The sequence below is a fragment of the Quercus suber genome, unplaced genomic scaffold (genome assembly GCF_002906115.3).
Source record: "Quercus suber isolate HL8 unplaced genomic scaffold, Cork oak 2.0 scaffold_141, whole genome shotgun sequence".
Lineage (NCBI taxonomy): Eukaryota > Viridiplantae > Streptophyta > Magnoliopsida > Fagales > Fagaceae > Quercus > Quercus suber.
In genome coordinates, this window is record NW_027069602.1 from 1,241,892 (window position 1) to 1,262,451 (window position 20,560).

The 20,560-nt window shown below is 36.7% G+C and overlaps 1 protein-coding gene across 1 annotated transcript in view; it reads left to right on the forward strand.

The window, feature by feature from the left end:
* The first annotated feature begins 13,074 nt into the window (after positions 1-13,074).
* Positions 13,075-20,560, forward strand: part of LOC111987737 (BEACH domain-containing protein C2) — a 36,857-nt gene continuing 29,371 nt past the window's right edge. Inside the window, exons 1-4 of the mRNA XM_065776751.1 lie at positions 13,075-15,039; positions 16,107-16,894; positions 18,751-19,461; positions 20,339-20,473. Coding sequence (XP_065632823.1) covers positions 13,191-15,039; positions 16,107-16,894; positions 18,751-19,461; positions 20,339-20,473 — 3,483 coding nt within the window. The 5' untranslated portion in view covers positions 13,075-13,190. The remainder of the gene's footprint in view (positions 15,040-16,106; positions 16,895-18,750; positions 19,462-20,338; positions 20,474-20,560) is intronic.

Consider the following 20,560-nt stretch of genomic DNA (forward strand, 5'->3'; position numbering starts at 1 on the left):
ACCGTTTTGTCTGCATTGAATGGTCTGAATATGTTCGTCAGTAAAGAGTATGATCGACTCACCTAGCCTGAGTATGGAATCGTCCGTGTTGGTGGAATTGGTGGAATCGTCAGTGTGTCCATGAACTTCGTCAGTCCTGTCAGTTGCCCCCCGATTCTGTGTTCGTCATTGAAATGACGATCATAGAATGCGAAGAGTCTGGGTGTCGTTTGGGATTTCGATCCGCAGTAAATGCAAAGTGGCGGCGTTTCGCAAATCGTGGCACACGTGGCACGTGCTGGTAGGTGCAGTTAATGCTCTGATTTGGTGGGACTATTGGGCTTCCCACTGGTTTTTCAGTTTTCCAAGGCCTTAGTTTAAAATCTTCCTTTGCTCACATTCTCTCTTTTTTCAAAAAGTTTTCTAATCATTTGCTCTGAGCTTCTTCTCCGGCGAACTCTTTTTGCCTTCTTTCTGTGAACTAGCAACCGGTGTGGTGGTTCCTCCTCTTTTGGTGGTGCTTCTTCTTCTAATTGCTTCCTCAAGGTATGTCTATTTTCCAGTGTTTTGCTTCCCTGTTTTGTTACTGCCTTGGCGCTGATTCTATTCTTCTTCTTTTTGTTTTGTTGTTGTTGTTTTTTTTTTTTTTTTTTATGGGGGTTTAGTTTGCTGTTGTGTTTTCTGGGTTTTTCATGCTTAGTAGCTCAGAGGTTAGGGTAGCTTGTCCCTCAATTTCGTTTCTTTTTGCTCGGCTAGGTGGATTTTTGGGGGTTCCTTCAAACATTGAGGATTTTGTTTTTGAGGGTAACTGCTTAAGTGTTGCTTTGGCTGATCTGGTGCCTCTGCTTCGTCAGTCTTTGGATTGGTTTAGGGACGAGGTTGGGGTGCGAGTAGATATGTCGGAGGTTAGGTCTAGTGAGCTTGAGACTGGACTTTCGTCCAACGGCGGTCCGGTGGACGAAGATACAGCCGTTTCGGGCTCTCGAGAGGTTAGGGCTTTTTATGCCCAGGGTGAGGAGTGTGGGTTAGATGCTGACACGCTGGCAAGATTTAGGGATAGATTTCAGTTTCCTGATAGGGTTAGGGTTCGTCTGCCCAGTGTGGAAGATCGGGCGTGTCACTTCTTCCCCGGGGAGGTTTGCTTTTATGAGGCTGCCTTCATTTGTGGGTTGAGGTTCCCCGTCCATCCCTTCCTGATGGAGCTGTTGCATTATTTTGGTATCGCTCTGGGGTAGCTCATGCCCAACTCCTGGAGAATTCTAATCAGCTGTATGGGGATATGGCTGGCAGCTAACGACGGGGATATGATTAGGGTAGACAAACTAGTGTATTTGTACCGTTTGAAGGCGTCGAAGGAATATGGGTACTATGAACTAGTGCCTTGGGAGAGAGGGACTAGGATCGTCAAGAAATTACCTTCGTCATTCAGGTATTGGAAATCCAGATTCTTCTATGTATCTGGGGACGATTTTGAGACGCCTTCGGGGGAGGTTTGGAGTGATCTCCCTGTGTTACGTCGTCGGTGGGAAACCCCGACTTTAGGTGCGCCAACATTTCTACTTCGTTTCTTGAGTTTTGTTGCACTCCTGTTTATGGCTGCTAACATCGTCTTTCTTTCTTTTTTATAGTTAAGAGACGACCTAAGCTCAAGAGCAAGTACAGAGAGCGCGTACAAAAGTCCATTAAGTATGCGCAGACGATCGAGAACTGGGACGACCTCGTCAATCCCAGAACTCTTGCGTTCTTCTGTATCGGGCCTGAGCCTTCTGCTTTTGTTTTGAAGAACCTAGACATTGAAGGCAAAAAGAGTAAGTTACATGTTCGTCAGTACTGACCTTTCCTGTCCTTATGCTTTTTTTTCGTGGCTAACGTTTTTTCTTTTGGCAGAGAAGACGTCGAAATTCAACAAGGACATGTATGCCAAGATGAGGGCGAAGAAGAGCGAGCCCTTATCTAATATAGGCAAAAAGACGGTGTGCGTAGTAGGGAAGGGTCTCTCGGCCACTCCGCCATCTTCCGTTACTCCCCTTCTATCCGGTACTGAAATGACGAGGACTGCTCCTCCGTCTACTTCAGTGGAGGAGCTTCCCACGCCCGTTGCCAAGAGGCCACGCCTGACGGGGAAGGAGAAAGAGAAGGAGGTAGGGGACGTTGGGCGCTCGTCGATCTGGAGCGACGAGAAGTTGGCAGTTGATCGGGCCCATACTATAGTGACTGCCGACGACCTTAAGGTCTTCTCTGGAGTTCCCTTTAATATGGTAGCTAGTGGCCACGTCCATAAGTTAGTCCAGGTGATGAGCTTTTCTCGAGCAACCCCTTTCAATTTTTTTTTTTTTTTTACTGAAGAGTTTGTGTTTTTTTTTTTTTTTTTAGGCACTGGGAGAGAGTTTGCACATTGCTAAATTGATTCTGATACCTAGCCAATGGAAGTTATTCATTGGTACTTTGATACCCAAACCAATAGGGGTTATTCATTAGTATTCTAATACACAACCAATGTGAGTTATTCATTGGCGGTACTTTGATACCCAGCTAATGGAGGTTATTCATTGGTACTCTGATACCTAGTTACGGGGATATAGCGTGACCATAGTCTTAAGATTGTTAAGAATATGAATTACGTTTGAATATTTGAACTATTTTGAGTCCTTAAAACTATATATTTGATTTCGGAAATGTTTGAGTATTTGAACTATTTTGAGTCATTAAAACTGCTTATGTATTTTTGGAACCTATTGTAAGTTATAGCTTTTGATATATGGAAAATTAACTACTTTCTAAACCATCTATGATATATTTGTAAGATTAAAGTATGTGATCTATTTGCAACTTATTATTTTAAAACTATAAAACTTCTTTAGTTATTTTTGAAAACCCACGGTATGTCATAGCTTTTGAAGACTCATATTACATCTTATTACTTTACAAATCTATTGCGATAGAACTTATTAGGATTTTGGTTACTTATTGAGTTGTCAACTCACCTCTTTTTCCCCTCTAGTTTCAGATTGTGAAGAATAATAAGTTTTGGGAACTTTGATATTGTGTTGTGAGTAAGAAAAGAAGCTTGGTGAGTTTGGGATTGGATGACCTTCTAATATTTTTATATATATTGGCCAATTGGCATTATGTACATGAGGTTTGGATTTTGTTCCTATTAAATTATTGGAGATCTATTCATAAAGAAATAATTTTGAGGTATTTTGGATTTATTTGATTTAATTTTTGAGGAAAAATTTTAGTTGTTAAGAAGGTTTTGCACATTTGTAGGGTGCTTACTTTATAAGCATGTGGCAGTTGTTACATACTTATCTTTATAGTTGGGTTCAGGGCGTGACATAATGTATGTATCACTTTATGTGAAATAGCCTCTCCCCCCCCCCCAGCCCCTCGCGCACCGGGTCAAGAGTAATGTTTATGCTAATGGTGTGCCAGACATTATCCATCAATTCCACATAGAATTTCCTCCAAAATAATTTTCCTTATCACAATCTTTATACCCAAACACCCCAATCCTCGCCTAACAATATCTAATAAGAAGACAGCAGGGGATCAAAATTGCTTGCTTAGCTCCCCTACTTTAATACAAGAAGACAAGGAGCTAATACATTCAAGTGCTGACCTCAACTTTCTCCCATTCATTCCCTTGTTCCTACTTTCTTCTTTGAAAAGAGATTGTTGTTTATACACCATTTGCAAAAGAAACTCAGAATGTGAATCAAATTTCATGGTTTTCATTATTATCCATCAATCATCATTAACTGGCTGGGCATAGCCTTTTTTTTTTTTTTTGCCATGTCCTTAGCCATAAACGGAGCCATGGTTGGACTTAGGGAGCAATGCCCCCCCCCTCCCCTCCCCCCAATTTTTTTTTTAAATATTATTATATATATGGGTACTAATTTTAGCAATTTTATTTTAGAAAATTACACTTTTTCTCCCTTAAATATATCATTGATTATTTTAAGAGTATTGTTGTAGTCACAAATTTTTCTATAATATTTTTACAAATTGTTAAGGTAGCAAATTCTTATTGGTTTGCATTTGGGCCCATCATTTACATTATTAGTAAATTGTAAAAAAGTTTGTAATTCAAACATTTTCCACGTTTTAAAGACTGACGGGACTGACGAAGTTCATGGACACACTGACGATTCCACAATTCCACCAACACGGACGATTCCATACTCAGCTAGGTGAGTCGATCATACTCTTTACTGACGAACATATCCAGACCATTCAATGCAGACAAAACGGTTCCAAAGACAACTGTACAGTCCGTTGAAAGGTAATAATGACACACTAAAGAGCCTCAGGCTTACGAAAAGGAGCATTAAAAACCTCCATAACTACCCAACGGCTAGAAGCCAGGAGAGGATATATAAGCCTCCCAATTGCTGAAGAACAGGTACATACACACAGAAAACTCACTGAGACATTTTCTTAAGTTCTTTCCAATTGCATTGTTCAAACATTCTTTTACTAACTTTGGCATCGGAGGCGTTGTGGCAGGCACCACACCGGTGTTCATCTCTAAGGGCAGGAAGATCGTCTTCGTCCGTCGAACAAGTACTGACGAGTTCACACTCATCAGTTTGGCGCCGTCTGTGGGGAAACGAGATTTTTCGTGTTCAAACTCGAAATAGCAGTTTCCTACCCTTGTTCATTTCAGGATGGAGTCCAATCAAGATTCCGCAGCCCTAGCTCAACAAGTCCAGGCCCTTGCAGCCACGGTTGAAGAGCTGACTAAGCAAAACCAGGAAATGAAGCAACGACTTCAGCAGGAGGAAATCGCTTGAGAGGAAATCAGGAAGGCGAAGGGGAAAGTTGCAGAAGAAGTGACCATCGAGAGCCAAATACTCCGTCGAACAAAATTCGGACATTCTTCGGGAAATGAGGAAGGAGATGGACGAACTAAGGAATGCCATCAAGAAAAAAACAGATCGAAGCGTGGATCGGCTAGTTCGGGCGACGGATTCGCCATTCACAACGGCAGTCCTCGACTGTCCAGTGCCCTCAAAGTTCCGGCTACCTCAGCTCGAGCCCTTTGATGGCTAAGGACCCCCAAGATCACCTGAATACTTTCAAATGACCCTGGGCTTTAGCAGCCCCCAGACGAAATACTATGTCGTTCATTCCCACAACACTCAAGGGAGCTGCCCGGGAATGGTTCACGAAATTGCCACGGTCATCAATCGACACATTCGAGCAGCTGAGCAATGCTTTCCTGCGACATTTTATGGAGGACAACGACCAAAGAGAACCGCGGATCACCTGCTCACCATCAGGCAAGGGGAAAGGAAACATTGAGGTCGTATGTGAAGCGCTTCACCAGGGAGACATTGGAGGTAGACGAGGCTGACGATATGGTGCAGTTGACAACTTTCAAGGCAGGACTGAAGTCTAGGGAGCTCGTCAGTTCACTCGCAAAGAACCCCCCGAAGACGATGGCTGAAATGCTCCTTAAAGCGTAGAAATACATGAACGCCGAGGACGCGTTGGCTGCTATCAGACAAGGATAGAACGGAGGACAAAGATAGAACGGAGGACAAAGGGAAAAGGGAGGAACGTAGAGGACAAAAGTGAGATCGTTCAGATCGTCGAAATAATGACGGAGTCTGAAGGAAAGATGATAAAAGTTCACGGACGGTAAAATTCACTCCTCTTGTTATGTCTGTTGACAAAATTCTGACACAGATTCAAGATGAACATTACCTCAAATGGCCACGGCCATTACACTCGTCCCTAGCGTCCGTGACAGGAGTAAGTATTGTCGATTCCACAAAGATCATGGCCATTACACTGAAGACTGTAGGGATCTCAAAGAACAAATAGAGAATTGATACGAAAAGGGAAGTTGCAGAAGTTTATAAAGTAGGAGAGGATATAACAAATTCCGAGGTGAAAACAAAGGCCAACATGAGTCCTCGTCCAAGAGCGGGAGTCGTTCAGCTCCCAACCTCCCCAAATGTGATCGGGGAAACAGACGATCTCAGGGGGGCTATCACAGGGTGTTCGTTCAAATAACTTAAGAAAGCGCACCAACGACAGGTAATAGCGTCCACATGGAGCCCCCACCAAAGCACAGACGAAGTGATCAAGACATGACCTTTAACGAGAGCGATGCTCGGGGAGTGAAACAGCCACACAATGACCCTTTGGTCGTCATGCTTNATAGTCAGATTGTCCATAATTATATATATAAAATCATAGTTTCTAACAAAAATATATCTTATTCAAGCATGTATATAAAAATCATATACTCAATATTAAAATATATTTATAATAATCCTTTACTTGAAATCAATAATACAATAGAAATAAAAATTCTAACAATTATAAATAATTTTTAGTAGTTAAAAATATATTAGTATAAGCAAAATAAAACCCAATTATGATAAAGTTACTTACCTCAGCTAGCTCACCACAAAGAACTTCTTCCAAACACTTTCTCTAAAATCCTTAGATATCACATAAACAATTTTCAAGCACTATACTCAATAATCAAAGGCCCGTTTGGTAGAAGAGTTTGAGTAATATTGTCTATAATTTTTTGAAATACGTGTGGGTGAAAAAGTATGTGAAAATGTGTATAATATTGTTTAAAACTAAAAATGAATTGTTTAACAACTCTACCAAATTGGGCCTTGCAAATAATTCAAGAAAAACTTATAACGGTACCCGGCCAAAAAAGACTATTAAAAATATCCCATAATTTTTCACTATTATTTCAACGCAAAAATCCATATGTTCACCATATATTTATTCTTTACTTTCTACCACTAATAATATCATAAGATAAGACCTATAGAATACGAATAAGTCTAGTGCCACAACTTGTGGTGCAATTTGTGCCACAATTTGTTCATATGGCGAGTTGTGGTTGGTAGAGGGACGATGATGGGTTCATGTGGGAATACTCTTCTACCAACTACAACTCACCACATGGGCTGTGGCACAAGTTGTGCCATAAGTTGTAGCACTAGACTTAGACTTATTCATAAAATACATAAAGGTAAAAGTCACTTATAAAAGAAAAGCAACACGTGGACTACTCTTCAGGTACATGTTTCTTTTCTTTTCTTTTTTCTTTTTTTTCCACCCGCCACCATTATCATCTTTTGAGATGTTGACAACTCCAAGTACAAGCTAGGCCATGTGCCTTACGGAACAGCCATTATTATTATTATTATTATTATTATTATGATGCAAAAGCTAATTTATATGACAGCAAGGTCTATAAAAGAAATTGTGCATCAACAACCCAACTAAGTCCAATCATAGGATGGAAATTTGCAAAGTTTAAGTATGTGTTTGGATCCGGATGAACTTGCGTCTGACGTTTGGCGTTTTGCATTTTTTTTTTTTTCTCTACTGCATGCATTTCAGTTTTAAGGGACAAAGTGTACTATTCGTGCACTGTTCACGGGACCCACAACCACTTTATTAAAAAAAAAAATTAAATGAGTCCCACAACACTATTCACACATTTAAAAATTATTTTGCTACAATGTTTTCAGTTTTCAGTTTTTCGTTTTCAATTTTCAGCAAAATAAGCTGTACTAAATGGACCCTAATACTGTCACTACTATAGAATATCCTGAAGATCCATCCTAGACTCATCTTCTTCTATACAATCTACCTTTTTATTTATTTATTTTTTAACTTGTCAGACCTCAACTCATCAAATCGGTACTATTCCAACTATGCAGAAACTTGTCCCACCAAGCTTAAAATTTTGCAAATTTTGGGCCTGTTTGGTACGTGTGAAACAACAATTTTTAATTTTTTTTGGAAAACATGTAGGTAAAAAAATGTGTGAAAATATGTTTAATATTGTTTAAAAACTGAAAACATATATTTAAAATAGTATACCAAACATGGCCTTTATCTTTGCTCAACGCAACAAAAGGCATGGATAAGATTAAGATATTGAACATAAAATAATGACAGCATCTAGTTTACCGAAAATAAATTCAAACTTTTCTTCTTTTGCATCATTAAAATTCTTGAATAATTATATAGTTTCACAACTTGCCAAAATACCTACATAAAATATACTCTAATTTCAAATAAAACTTAGATTTGACAAGAAAGATATTCTTAGGCTCTTACCTCAATTGTACAGTCAAATCTTCTCTACTTGAGTATTTTGGGTAGTCTCATCTCTCAAAACATCTGTCACTATACGCTGACTTAAATTATACTATATATAGCTAGGGTTTCAACCTTATTTTCTAAAAAACCCCTTAGAAATATTAATTATAAAATTGACCCCATAAACAAATTTACTTAAATAACCTTCCTTTTAATCTTTTTTTTTCCCCGGGTATTACACATTATGTTCAAGAGTTTTTTACCTAACTCAAACTTTGCTTTGTGTTTCTTGTCTCACATGTTGTGAGGTATATAAGAAAGCAGGCCGTGTTTGTTACACACAAACTGTTCTACACAACTATTTCACAAAAAAGTGATACATACATTATGTTCAAGAGTTTTTTTACCTAACTCAAATTTTGCTTTGTGTTTCTTGTCCCACATGTTGTGAGGTATATAAGAAAGCCAGCTGTGTTTGTTACACACAAATTGTTCTACACAATTTTACACTTTCTAAAAAATACCTAAAATTGTGACTCAAAGTCACAATTTCTTTGGAAGAGTTTTTCAACCCAATCCAACTTACTGAGTTAGGTTGAATAGATAGATTGCGCTTACATGTTTCATGCTTTGTAAAAAATTGGGCTTTTATCAATAATTTGCATTTGCTAATAAATTATTACAATTTATGTAATATGCCTGAATTTTATTCTAAAATTTTAAATTCATCAAAACTAATTCCCAAAATAAGAAGACAAATGATTTTTTTTTTAAATAATAATAATAATAATAATATAAATATATATATATATATATATGGTGGGTCATGTTTAGTGAGATAGGTTGAAAAAACTTTCACCCAATCTAAAACCCAAAACTTAAAAATAAAATTTCAACCCAACCCACAAAAAATCAACCTGAAGCGCTGCGTTGGGTTGATTTAGATTGGATTGGTCTTGTCGCTCGACACCTTAGATGAACATCCATTGAAAGTTACCAAAACCTTGGCGCCCACACGATACAAAAGGCTTTAATTGGAAAAATCATTGAGCTCCTTAGAAAATTGAGTCAATAAAACTAAGGTGGGCCTTATTGCCCGTTAGCCCGGAAATTATTATTTATTTCAACCCAATCTGGCGAACATGGCCTGGCTTGGGATACCACCTAATTTAAATGCCCAACAGCCCAAAGCAATTTCTTCAGCCCAATGTTTACACGCATCGAATTCCGAACCTCCTTCAAAATATCCTAAAAGCTAAAATATTTTTTCGTCTTTGGTGATTTGAAAAAAAAAAAAAAAAAAAATTCGAAAATTCGATTTAGTTCTTGATTTTTTGCTTCAATTTTTATTTATTTAAAGAACTTCAATTGATAAATTAGTCCTTCAAGTTTAATTTTTGTCAATTTAATCCCCCACTTTGTAAAAATGATCCAATTTAATCATTTTGCAAATCCATTAACATATGAAAACATTTAAACATTCCTTTTTTTTTTTAAGCAATACTCTTTTTTATTTATTTTTTGCTGAGGTTAAACAATACTCATTTAATAACAATATATGTTTAAAAGACACATATAATGAACGTTTTCAATTAACTTTTTAATTAAAAAAGAATGTTTAAACCTTAAAACGATGTTATTTGTTAACAAAATTGGATAGAATGACCATATTGACCCAATTTATAAATTGTGTGTTTAGGAATTGTTGAAAAAAGTTTTTTTTTTTTTTTGTTGCTTTTTTGTCTAAGCTCTTTCGTGTGTGTCAAAATACTCTAGCTTTTAGTTTTTTGGTAACACATTTAATATAAAAGTTACAAAAAATTATATCTTTTGATAAATACTACAAATAAAATACAGGAAATAAACAATTCCCAAACTGAAATGAGAGATCAAATTAACAAAAAAAAAAAAAATTTAACAATAATATAGTTAGGAGTACAACAAAAGTTCACAATAATTTTATAACATTCCTCAAATAGCCTATCACTTTACACATAGATGCAATTTATTTATTTTAATATTAATTTGAAAATGTTGAAAAATTGTTGTAAAATTTTGTTTTATCAATAATTCATTTAACATTGGAAATAAGATTTAGGGAACTAAATTGAATTTTAACTAAAATAATACAAAAGAGCAAGGATTTGCTGCAAACAAGGTTGCAGCACTTCCTGCATAATCGTATACGTGTCAAAAAATTAGAGTGACACCTGTCAGTTACCAATTTAATGAATAACGTCCGTTAACTCTTAATATCAAATCTCTCTTTCTTCAAAACCTCGTCAATGCACTCCTCTCTCCTTCCTACGTTGTTATGTTCAGCTACTGTCATAGGTCTTCTGCTGCTTTGTCACCCAAAGAGCCTCCAAGCATGCTCTTTTCTTTCTCAAACTCATCCTTGTATAGTTGTATTTATTCCAATAAATGTCCCCTCCATAGTCCATAGTGACCAGTTGTTTCCACAGCAACTTAAAATTTGGAAGCTTAGAAAGATTCTTATCATCCAAGGTTGAGTTAAGAAGGCTTGACTGCATTAGATTATGAGGTGCCAAATCCAAATACCAATAGATTCCTCAAGACTAGAGTCCACATTGCTGAATTTTCTTTCACATATTGAATGTCATAAATTTCCTGATAGCAACGACAAATATCTCTCTCTCACTCCTTCCTCCTTCTCCTTCATTCTTCTCACTTCTTAGTTACCTAGCCCCCACAAAACCAAATCAAAATACAAATCTCTCTCTCTCTCTCTTCAAAAATAATTGTACACACATGCTTAGATTCACATACATACAAATCATAGCCGACAAATCCAAATCAGAACCCATTTTTTTCGGCCTACGCAAAACCCACAAATAGATTAATTTTGAAAAAAAATCCATGCCCAAAACAAGAACCTCCATTTTTCAAATCCTCAAACAAAATTCCAAATTCTCAAACCCACAACCAACCAAACAAATGTAGAGCTTTTTTCAGCCATACACAGAAAAATAGACCGAAAATAAAAACAGAGGAAGAGGAGAAGACCACCACTGGTGGTGGGTGAGCTCTTGAAGGTTTGGCCATGCTGGTTTATGGTGGAGCCATGGAGCTTCGATTACCTGTGTTTTGGCCATGGAGGTTTTGGGTTTTAGGTAGCATTTTATGAAATGTGACCCTTTGCTCCATTCATTGGCATTAATCATCATAAACAATCAATTATTTTTGAAGAGTTAGAGAGAAATTTTTATTTTGATTTGGTTTTTGGGGCTAGGTATTTGAGAAGGAGGAAGAAGAGAGAGAGAAAGGAGTACGTTTATGGGGTCTTGAAGAGAGAGAAGGAGTATTGGAATCTTCGATGGAGATAGTAGTTAACTAGNAAACATACAATTTATAGCCTATAAGTTTGTTGGATTGTCATTTAGTCCACTAAGTTTAAATTTTACGATTTTAGTCCATTAACATTGACAACACAATCATTTTAATCACTCCATCCATCATTGTTTGAAAAACCACAGTTAACTCTCTTATAACAACGTTGTTTTAAATCATTTTTTTAAATACTAAAGAAATAAAACGATATTGTTATAAAAGAGTTAACGATGTTTTTTCAAGTGTTAATGGGCAAAAGGACTAAAAGAATAGCATTACCAAAAGTAACAGGCTAAAAATAACAAAATTTAAACTTGGAAGATTGAAATTACAGTTCACTAATTGTATTTTTAAACCCAAAAAGACCAAAAAAAGAAAAAAGAAAAAAAGAGAAAAGAAAAAAAGAAAGTTAATGAATGCCATGACAAGGTTGGACTTGATCTTCCAATCAAAACTCAAAACCTTCTTCACTTACAAGCAAAGTGAAAACAAAGATTTGCAGTGCAACTGACGGAAACTTAAAAGCTTGAAAGAAATTGGCGTATATACCCTTTGCATAATGTTAGCTAAAAATTAAAGTTAAGTTAATTTGATTATTATTTGACTGGGCAACCACATACAAGTCTTTGCATATAATTACTATTAGTTGCCAAATCCACCAATTCTCATTCTCTCTCTCTCGCGCCCAATTCGCCTTCTCTTTCTCCTCCTTTCTTCCCCCATTCTTAAATCTCTCTCTCTCTCTCTCTCTCCTTTCCATTTCAATCAAATTCTCTCGCTGCCGAATTAAACACACGGACCCGAACCCGATTTGAATCTCTTGTTTGGATCCATTTCCCAAGGTACCAATTTCACCTCCCTTTCCTTTCTGGTCAATCTTCCATTTCCATTTTTTTTTTTCTTCTTCTTCTAATGTTAATTTATCAATCTGATTTATGCTTTTTGAAAAAAAAAAAAAAAATTGCTCCGATCAGAGCTGATTCAATGTATGAAAGTTTCTCACATTGTAACGGTCCAATTCGTCAGATCCATTTGCTGAGTTGATCTACTCTGCAATGCAATGCAATACGATCCATTGTCGTTTTGATAATTCAATATCTATCTAATCTCTATATATAGGTAGATCTGTGAATTTCTTGTTTAATTCATTTTCTTCCATTTTATGGTATTCGCACTTTGAATTCTACGCTTTTTGGTTATGGTTTTAGAAAAGTGGAAGGCTTGCCTTAACAGTGGCCAAAGATAGTATCTATTAGGTTTTCTTTCGGCGTTGGATCAGTTAGTTGATTTTCAATTCTCGAAGACTTCATTATGTACATGCAGTTGCTTCATGTGTTGTTTCCTTAATCATGTTCTTTTTAGGAGTCTGTAATGATTTAGATGGATTTTAAATTTTAGCTGAAACAGTGTGAAGGTTCTATTAATAACACGTTTCGCGTTTTTGATTCGCTTAGTTTAAATTGGTTATGATGATATTTGACTATGGTTTGTTGTAATCTTTGTGTGTAGCTCGGCATGAATATAGTTTGAGTGAGTATTTGCTAGTTTTATTTTTTATTTTTTGAAAAAGCAATACTAATATGGAAGAAGAAGAAGAAGTAAAAGAAGTTAAGGAAATTTCTGAGAAGAATTCAGATAGTAATGAACTAATCAGTGGCGTACAGGAAAAAATAGGATCGTCTCAGCGGGTTATCAATGGCATTGGCACTGAGATTGGAAATACAATCGTAGGCCCTCTAGGAGTTGATTCTGTGACTGCAGTCATGGATGAAGAACAGTTTGAGCAGGTATCGTTGAAAGATCAGGAGAAGTCTGCTGATGAATCTCTGGGTGGTGGTGATTTGGAATCAAATCGCTCTTCGAGTTCAGATCATGTAAGACACTCATCCGATCGGTTTCATGATGGCTCTCAATTATCTGGCATGTCTGGGGCAGAAATTGATTCTTCTCCAGTTGCTGAGACGAAACATGATTACCCCATATCAGGCCCTGGGCGAGAGAGACAGGTAGGTCATAAGAAGTCTTCCTCGTCAACTAGTTTTGATTCTTCTGTATATACAGATGCTGCATATTCTCCCATTTCTTCACCACCAAGGCCTAGGCCCAAACCTGTTATGCCAAATGTGTCTCCAGAGTTGTTGCATTTAGTGGATTCTGCAATTATGGGGAAGCCTGAAAGCTTGGAAAAACTAAAGAATATTGTTACTGGTGAGGAGAATTTTGGAAGTGGTGATGAAATGGACAGCATTGCTTTCTTGGTAGTTGATTCGCTTCTTGCAACAATGGGTGGTGTTGAAAGTTTCGAAGAGGACGAGGATAACAATCCTCCTAGTGTTATGCTAAATTCTCGGGCTGCCACAGTGTCGGGTGAACTTATTCCATGGCTTCCTTGGGCAGGTGATAGTGAGGTTATCATGTCCCCTAGGACACGAATGGTTAGGGGATTGCTTGCTATATTACGGGCTTGCACAAGAAATAGAGCAATGTGCTCTATGGCTGGTTTGTTAGGAGTTCTTTTAAGCACAGCAGAGAAGATTTTTGCTCAGGAAGTTGGTTCAACAGAGCAAATGAGATGGGATGGAACTCCTTTATGCTACTGCATCCAATACTTAGCTGGACATTCACTTAGTGTTATTGATTTGCATAAATGGCTTCAAGTCATTACAAGAACGCTTACCACAGTATGGGCTACTCGCTTAATGCTTGCATTGGAGAAAGCAATGGGTGGAAAGGAGTCAAAGGGACCAGCACAAACATTTGAGTTTGATGGTGAAAGCTCTGGTTTGCTAGGGCCTGGTGACAGTCGTTGGCCATTCACTAATGGTTATGCATTTGCAACGTGGATCTACATTGAATCCTTTGCGGACACGTTAAATACAGCCACTGCTGCTGCTGCTATTGCTGCAGCTGCAGCAGCAAAGTCTGGAAAATCGTCAGCTATGTCAGCTGCTGCCGCTGCTAGTGCACTTGCTGGTGAAGGCACAGCACACATGCCTCGGCTCTTCAGTTTCTTATCTGCTGATAATCAGGGGATAGAGGCATACTTTCATGCACAGTTTTTGGTAGTTGAATGTGGCAGTGGAAAGGGAAAGAAGGCTTCTTTGCATTTTACTCATGCATTTAAGCCACAATGCTGGTACTTTATTGGTTTGGAGCATACATGCAAGCAAGGGCTGCTTGGGAAAGCAGAAAGTGAACTGAGATTGTATATTGATGGATCCTTGTATGAAAGTCGTCCTTTTGAGTTTCCTCGGATTTCCAAGTCACTTGCATTTTGCTGTATTGGGACAAATCCCCCTCCTACAATGGCTGGTTTACAACGTCGGCGACGTCAGTGCCCTTTGTTTGCTGAGATGGGGCCTGTTTATATCTTTAAGGAACCAATTGGTCCAGAAAGGATGGCACGTTTGGCTTCTAGAGGAGGAGATGTGCTGCCTTCTTTTGGTAGTGGAGCTGGACTACCATGGTTAGCGGCAAATGATCATGTGCAAAGCTTGGCAGAGGAAAGTTCTCTTTTGGATGCAGAAATTGGTGGATGTATTTACCTTCTCTATCACCCGAGTTTGCTAAGTGGTAGATTCTGTCCAGATGCTTCTCCTTCTGGTGCTGCAGGTTAACTCATTTCTATCTTATTTACTATATTTGAATAACACTAAATTAAATATGGGCAATTTGATATCTATGTAGCAAGTGTTTGATATGTAATATGTGTTACTCTTGTGGTTGATTTTACTTATAACGATGCCTGTGCATTCAGGCAGTAATCTATCTTATCTGACACAATAATCTTTTGAGTCAACTCTTGAGTCTCATAAATAGCTATAAATCATTCAATGAAAAAAGTAAGATTTTTCACTAGGTTTGATATTTATTATATGTAAATGGCTAAGTTGGATGTTACTAAAAAAAAGGTTAAGTTGGACATTCTTAAAATAACTTTGTTTTTGGCTGATTTGATAAATTATTTTCAATTACTTTTTGGGGAATATGGAAGGTCAACTCTACTTATACAGAAGCAAAAGGAATTATAAAAAAAAAGGTTCCAGTTAAGGAAAAGTATCTGAACCTGATTGAGAAGGATAGCTACTTGGTTCAAAATAAGCTAATGGTGTTTGTGGGGTGCGGGGAAGAGCTCTCTGTCATCCTCCATTTCCCTCTCCTGTCAACAGAAGAAATTCATTTTTTTGTTTTAATGCCTTTTCCTTGTGAGGCTAACTCAATGTTTTCTTGCATTTGTTTAAATTAATTTTCTGGTTTTTGGTAAATTAGCAATGTACTCAAACAATACAGTAAGTGGGGTAACAAAATAACTACTTCCCTTCTCTTCTCTCTCTCTTGCACATGTGTTCGCCTTTTCGTCTTAAACCTTCCATTCATTTTGATACTCACATAATGAATTGCTTCCTCTTCTCTTTTGTATCTGTTGCCAGCTTTTGCCGAACGCTTTTTAGGGCATTGATCTATGTGTCCATGAAAATATCATTAAAAGATAATGAGAGTATAAATCTAAATAAACTTTTAGTGTTTATAGTTAATCATATAATTAGCCTAAGCAGAATATTTTTTTTTGATAGGTAATTAGCCTAAGCAGAATAGGAAATTTCTCTTATGAGTTGTGCCTTGAATAATTTGCTAGCATTTGTGTCTTCCTTCTTAATTACCCATTAGTAATGATTCAGGAATGCTCCGACGACCAGCTGAGGTTCTTGGGCAAGTCCATGTTGCTACACGAATGAGACCAGTGGAGGCGTTGTGGGCCTTGGCCTATGGCGGTCCCATGTCTTTGCTGCCACTGGCAGTAAGCGATGTTGATAAAGATAGCCTAGATCCACAACCAGGGAATTTTCCTTTTTCACTGGCCACTGCTACTCTTGCTTCCCCAATATTCCGAATTATTTCTATGGCTATTCAACATCCTTGGAACAATGAAGAGTTGTGTCGTACCAAAGGGCCTGAGGTTCTGTCTAGAATCTTAAACTTTCTTTTACAAAGTCTGTCTTCTCTTGATGATGGGAAGCGCAATGGTGTTGGAAATGAGGAACTTGTTGCAGCCATTGTCTCCCTTTGTCAATTTCAAAAGATTAATCATGCCCTCAAAGTGCATCTTTTCAGTACACTGCTATTGGATCTCAAAATTTGGAGCTTGTGCAACTATGGACTACAAAAGAAGCTTCTCTCATCACTTGCAGACATGGTTTTCACAGAGTCATCAGTAATGCGAGATGCAAATGCTATTCAGATGCTTCTTGATGGCTGCAGAATATGCTATTGGACAATTCATGAAAAGGACTCGGTGAATACTTTTTCTCTAAAGGAGTCCATGCGTCCAGTTGGTGAAGTGAATGCTTTGGTTGATGAACTTTTAGTAATTATTGAACTTCTAGTAGGAGCAGCACCTCCTTCTTTTGCTTCAGATGATGTCCGTTGTTTACTAGGGTTCATGGTTGACTGCCCACAACCCAATCAGGTAGAGTTACAGTGTGGACATTGTTCTCTAAAGCAGATTCATATTGGTGTGGCTGTTTGCTTTGAAGCTGTTAATTTTTTTTCCTATATTTTTCTTTGTGATATCAATATCAACCAGAACCAAATGAGGGATTGGATTACTAATAAGAACAGACACACCAATTATCTATCTATAAGGCAACAAGGAAAATATAAAGGTTTAACTATTTATACGTTTTCAGTTCAATACTTAAAATTTTGCACTTAACTTTTCAAACTCCTTAAGGCATCCCTTAAAACATAACATGGCAGTACCTAAAATTCCCTTCTCTTTTGTTTTCTGGTGTTTTTTTAATGGAACTAAAGTTTGTATGATATAATATGTACATACATACGTATGTATTTATATATGTACGTACATATATTTGCTTTTGCTAATGCCTGGTATTTTGTTATTGGTTTAAAATGCTAATGATATATTGCTTGATAGTTTCTAACATGATTGGTTTTAAATGACACAAATTCATATTTAAATTAATCATTACCTGGCTTTTAAGATGGTACATGTAATACACACACATATGTATAATGTATATATATAACACATCGAGATATTTTCCTTGCGTTATTATATATATATATATATTTTTTCACATTATTTGTAATAGTTATTAGTATTTCCCTGTTTCTTGAAAATGATTTATGGCTTATGCAATCTCTAATTTTCCCTTGTATTTTTTAATTATGTGATTATTATGATTTTGTGGGTAAAGTAGGGAAGAGTTCCAAAGCCAAAATAGCAGCTTTGTTAATTGAGATGAAAAATAATTTGATAGCCAAAAGTAAAGTGGTTAATTTTTTTTAGGCTAAATATTCTTTTCTTCCCTAAAATATAGCCTAAGTTCTTTTTTGTCCTTCAAAATGTAAAAGGTTCTATTTTTTCCTTGAAAATCTAAAATTTTGTACTTTTCGTTCTTCTGTCCACCTCTGTTAAGTTTTAGGAACAAAATTAAAACCTAAATGATATTTCAGGAACAAAAGTTGAACCTATACTGTATCTTTTTCATCCCTAAAATATTGTTTAGGTTCCTAAAATATGTAATCTGTTGGACATGTTGACAACAAATTTAATGAAAGTGGACAGAAGGACGAAACGGGTGACATTTTAAAATTTTAAGGGATGGAAATAGAACTTTATAAATTTTCAGGGATGAAAATACAACCTGTACTATATTTCAAGGATGAAAAGAATATATTTGCCATTTTATATGTATAAAATTATATATTTTGTATATATGAAAGATAAAGACATTAATATGACCAATATGATGCCAGTTTCATTAAGTTAGTTCCATTCTCCTTCCATGCTACCTCATTGCATCTTGAAATACAAAATTAGAGAATCAACTCAAGGACCTTTTGTATATCCTCAAATAATCATTTTTCTTTACTGTGGCATGAGCTGTCACCCTAAAACCTTCTATCTTAATTATTATCCTTAAAGTTGTCCAGAAAAAGCCAAACAAGCTCTTGGCACAACACTGCTAAACTGACTATTGATAGTTTAGTAACATATTGAGAGGTGCATGTGTTTTGTTTCGCATATCCAATTTTTTAATCTAGTTACGTTGTCAAAGAACATATGTTTTTCAGGAATTGTAGATTCTGATCATAATCTTAAAAAGGGTTCTACTTTTGCATGGCTGTGGTTCTCCATAATCTTTGTGTTTAATTGTTTAGAATTTGGTAGTGACAATGAACAAATTATTCACCTTTTGCCCTCATGGATGGTGTTTACTTTTCATTTGAAATTTAAAGGGAATCAATATGAACTATTTTCTTATTGTTCTGCTCAAAATGACTCCTATGTTAATCCAGGTTGCAAGGGTGTTGCATCTAATGTATCGGTTGGTGGTACAGCCGAATACATTTAGAGCTCAAACATTTGCAGAGGCATTCCTAGCATGTGGTGGTCTAGAAACACTTCTTGTTCTGCTGCAAAGAGAAGCTAAATCTGGTGACTCTAGTGATATTGATACTGTGACTGAGAGTGATGAAAGTTTGTCGGTCGAGGAACCTGAACTAGATTGTGATAGTGGGGTTCCTGAGACAAGTCAGGATAATGTAGGATCCACAGAGGAAAAGGAATTTGTTTTACATGAGAAAGATTGTGATTCTCAACCTCTTGAAAGTGGTATCAGCCCTGTTGCTTATTCCCCCAGCATGAAAGTTGAAAGGATGACATCTGCATCCGAGAATCCTTTAATTAAAAATTTGGGCGGTATAAGCTTATCGATTAGTGCTGACAATGCGAGAAATAATGTTTACAACATTGACAAAAGTGATGGGATTGTTGTTGGGATCATAGGTCTCTTAGGTGCTTTATTAGCATCAGGGCATTTGAAATTTGGTTCACATGCTTCTTCAGATATGTCAAGCAATCTTTTTGGTAGTGGGCTGCCTGATGGAGGTGGTACTATGTTTGATGATAAAGTTTGTCTGCTACTTTATGCTTTACAGAAAGCTTTCCATGCGGCACCAAACAGGCTCATGACTGGCAATGTATACACGGCTTTAATGGGGGCTTCGGTATGGCTTCAACTTGTTTTTATCTTCCACATTGAGTCCTATATACCTGATTATCACTAATCCAGATCTGCAATTTTCTTCCTATATTATATAAACACTCATTGACTGGGATGGGAGATACTTTTTTTTTGGGTTTTGTTCAGATATAAATAAATGCATTGGTTTGTGTATATATATATAAACTATTCTGATTCGTAATTCTGAAATAATTGTTTGTTTAACAATGAAAGGTCTGATGTTGTTTCCTTTTCCATTACTTCATTTACTCTGTTGACATTGTATGAACACCCGTGTTTTTTTCTTTTGATTGAAACTTAGGGCTTTTGATGAAAAACCTTAGAGCCAGTATTGCATCCTTATAGTTCCACTTAAGATCATTTTTTGTGATATTGCACTATAAATGTTACAATTATGTAATAGGCATTAAAATTTTATCTACAAAACATTGGATTTTAAAATTTTTGCATCTCCTTATATAATAGGCTCTGTATTTGTCATCATGATTGCACTTATTTTTCAATAAAAATCTTAAGTTGCTTTCTTTTGAGTTATTTTTATGCTTTTTATATGAAAATGAGATGGATATTTAAATTGGTAAATGCAATTCGTTTTCTCCTTGGGGCCTTTCCATTTGCCAGGGACAGTTCTGTTTGAATTGCAATCTCTAGTGTTTAGTTTTTGTTTACTCAATTTCAGTGTGCTCAATATTTCTTTGTTTGAAGCTCCTTTACAACACTCTAGAAAACTCCCTTTCAAGGGGAGGATTATCTATGCCTTATGAGCTCATGCAGGTTTCAGTCTATATTTTGTATGTGTTAGAAACATATATTTTGAGAGTGAGAATCTGATTTTGTAATTTTCCCATGTTTTGTTTCAGATTAATGCTTCTTCGGCAGATGATGGCCTGAACTTTTATGATTCTGGTCATCGCTTTGAACATTCACAACTTTTGTTGGTTCTTTTGCGTTCACTTCCATATGCATCTAGGAGTTTTCAAAGTCGAGCTCTGCAGGTATTATTTCCATGTTTCTTGCGCTCTGACATGTGAATTCATTTAATGTGAATTTGTTAGAACAGTGCCTCTTATATCTTATCTTTT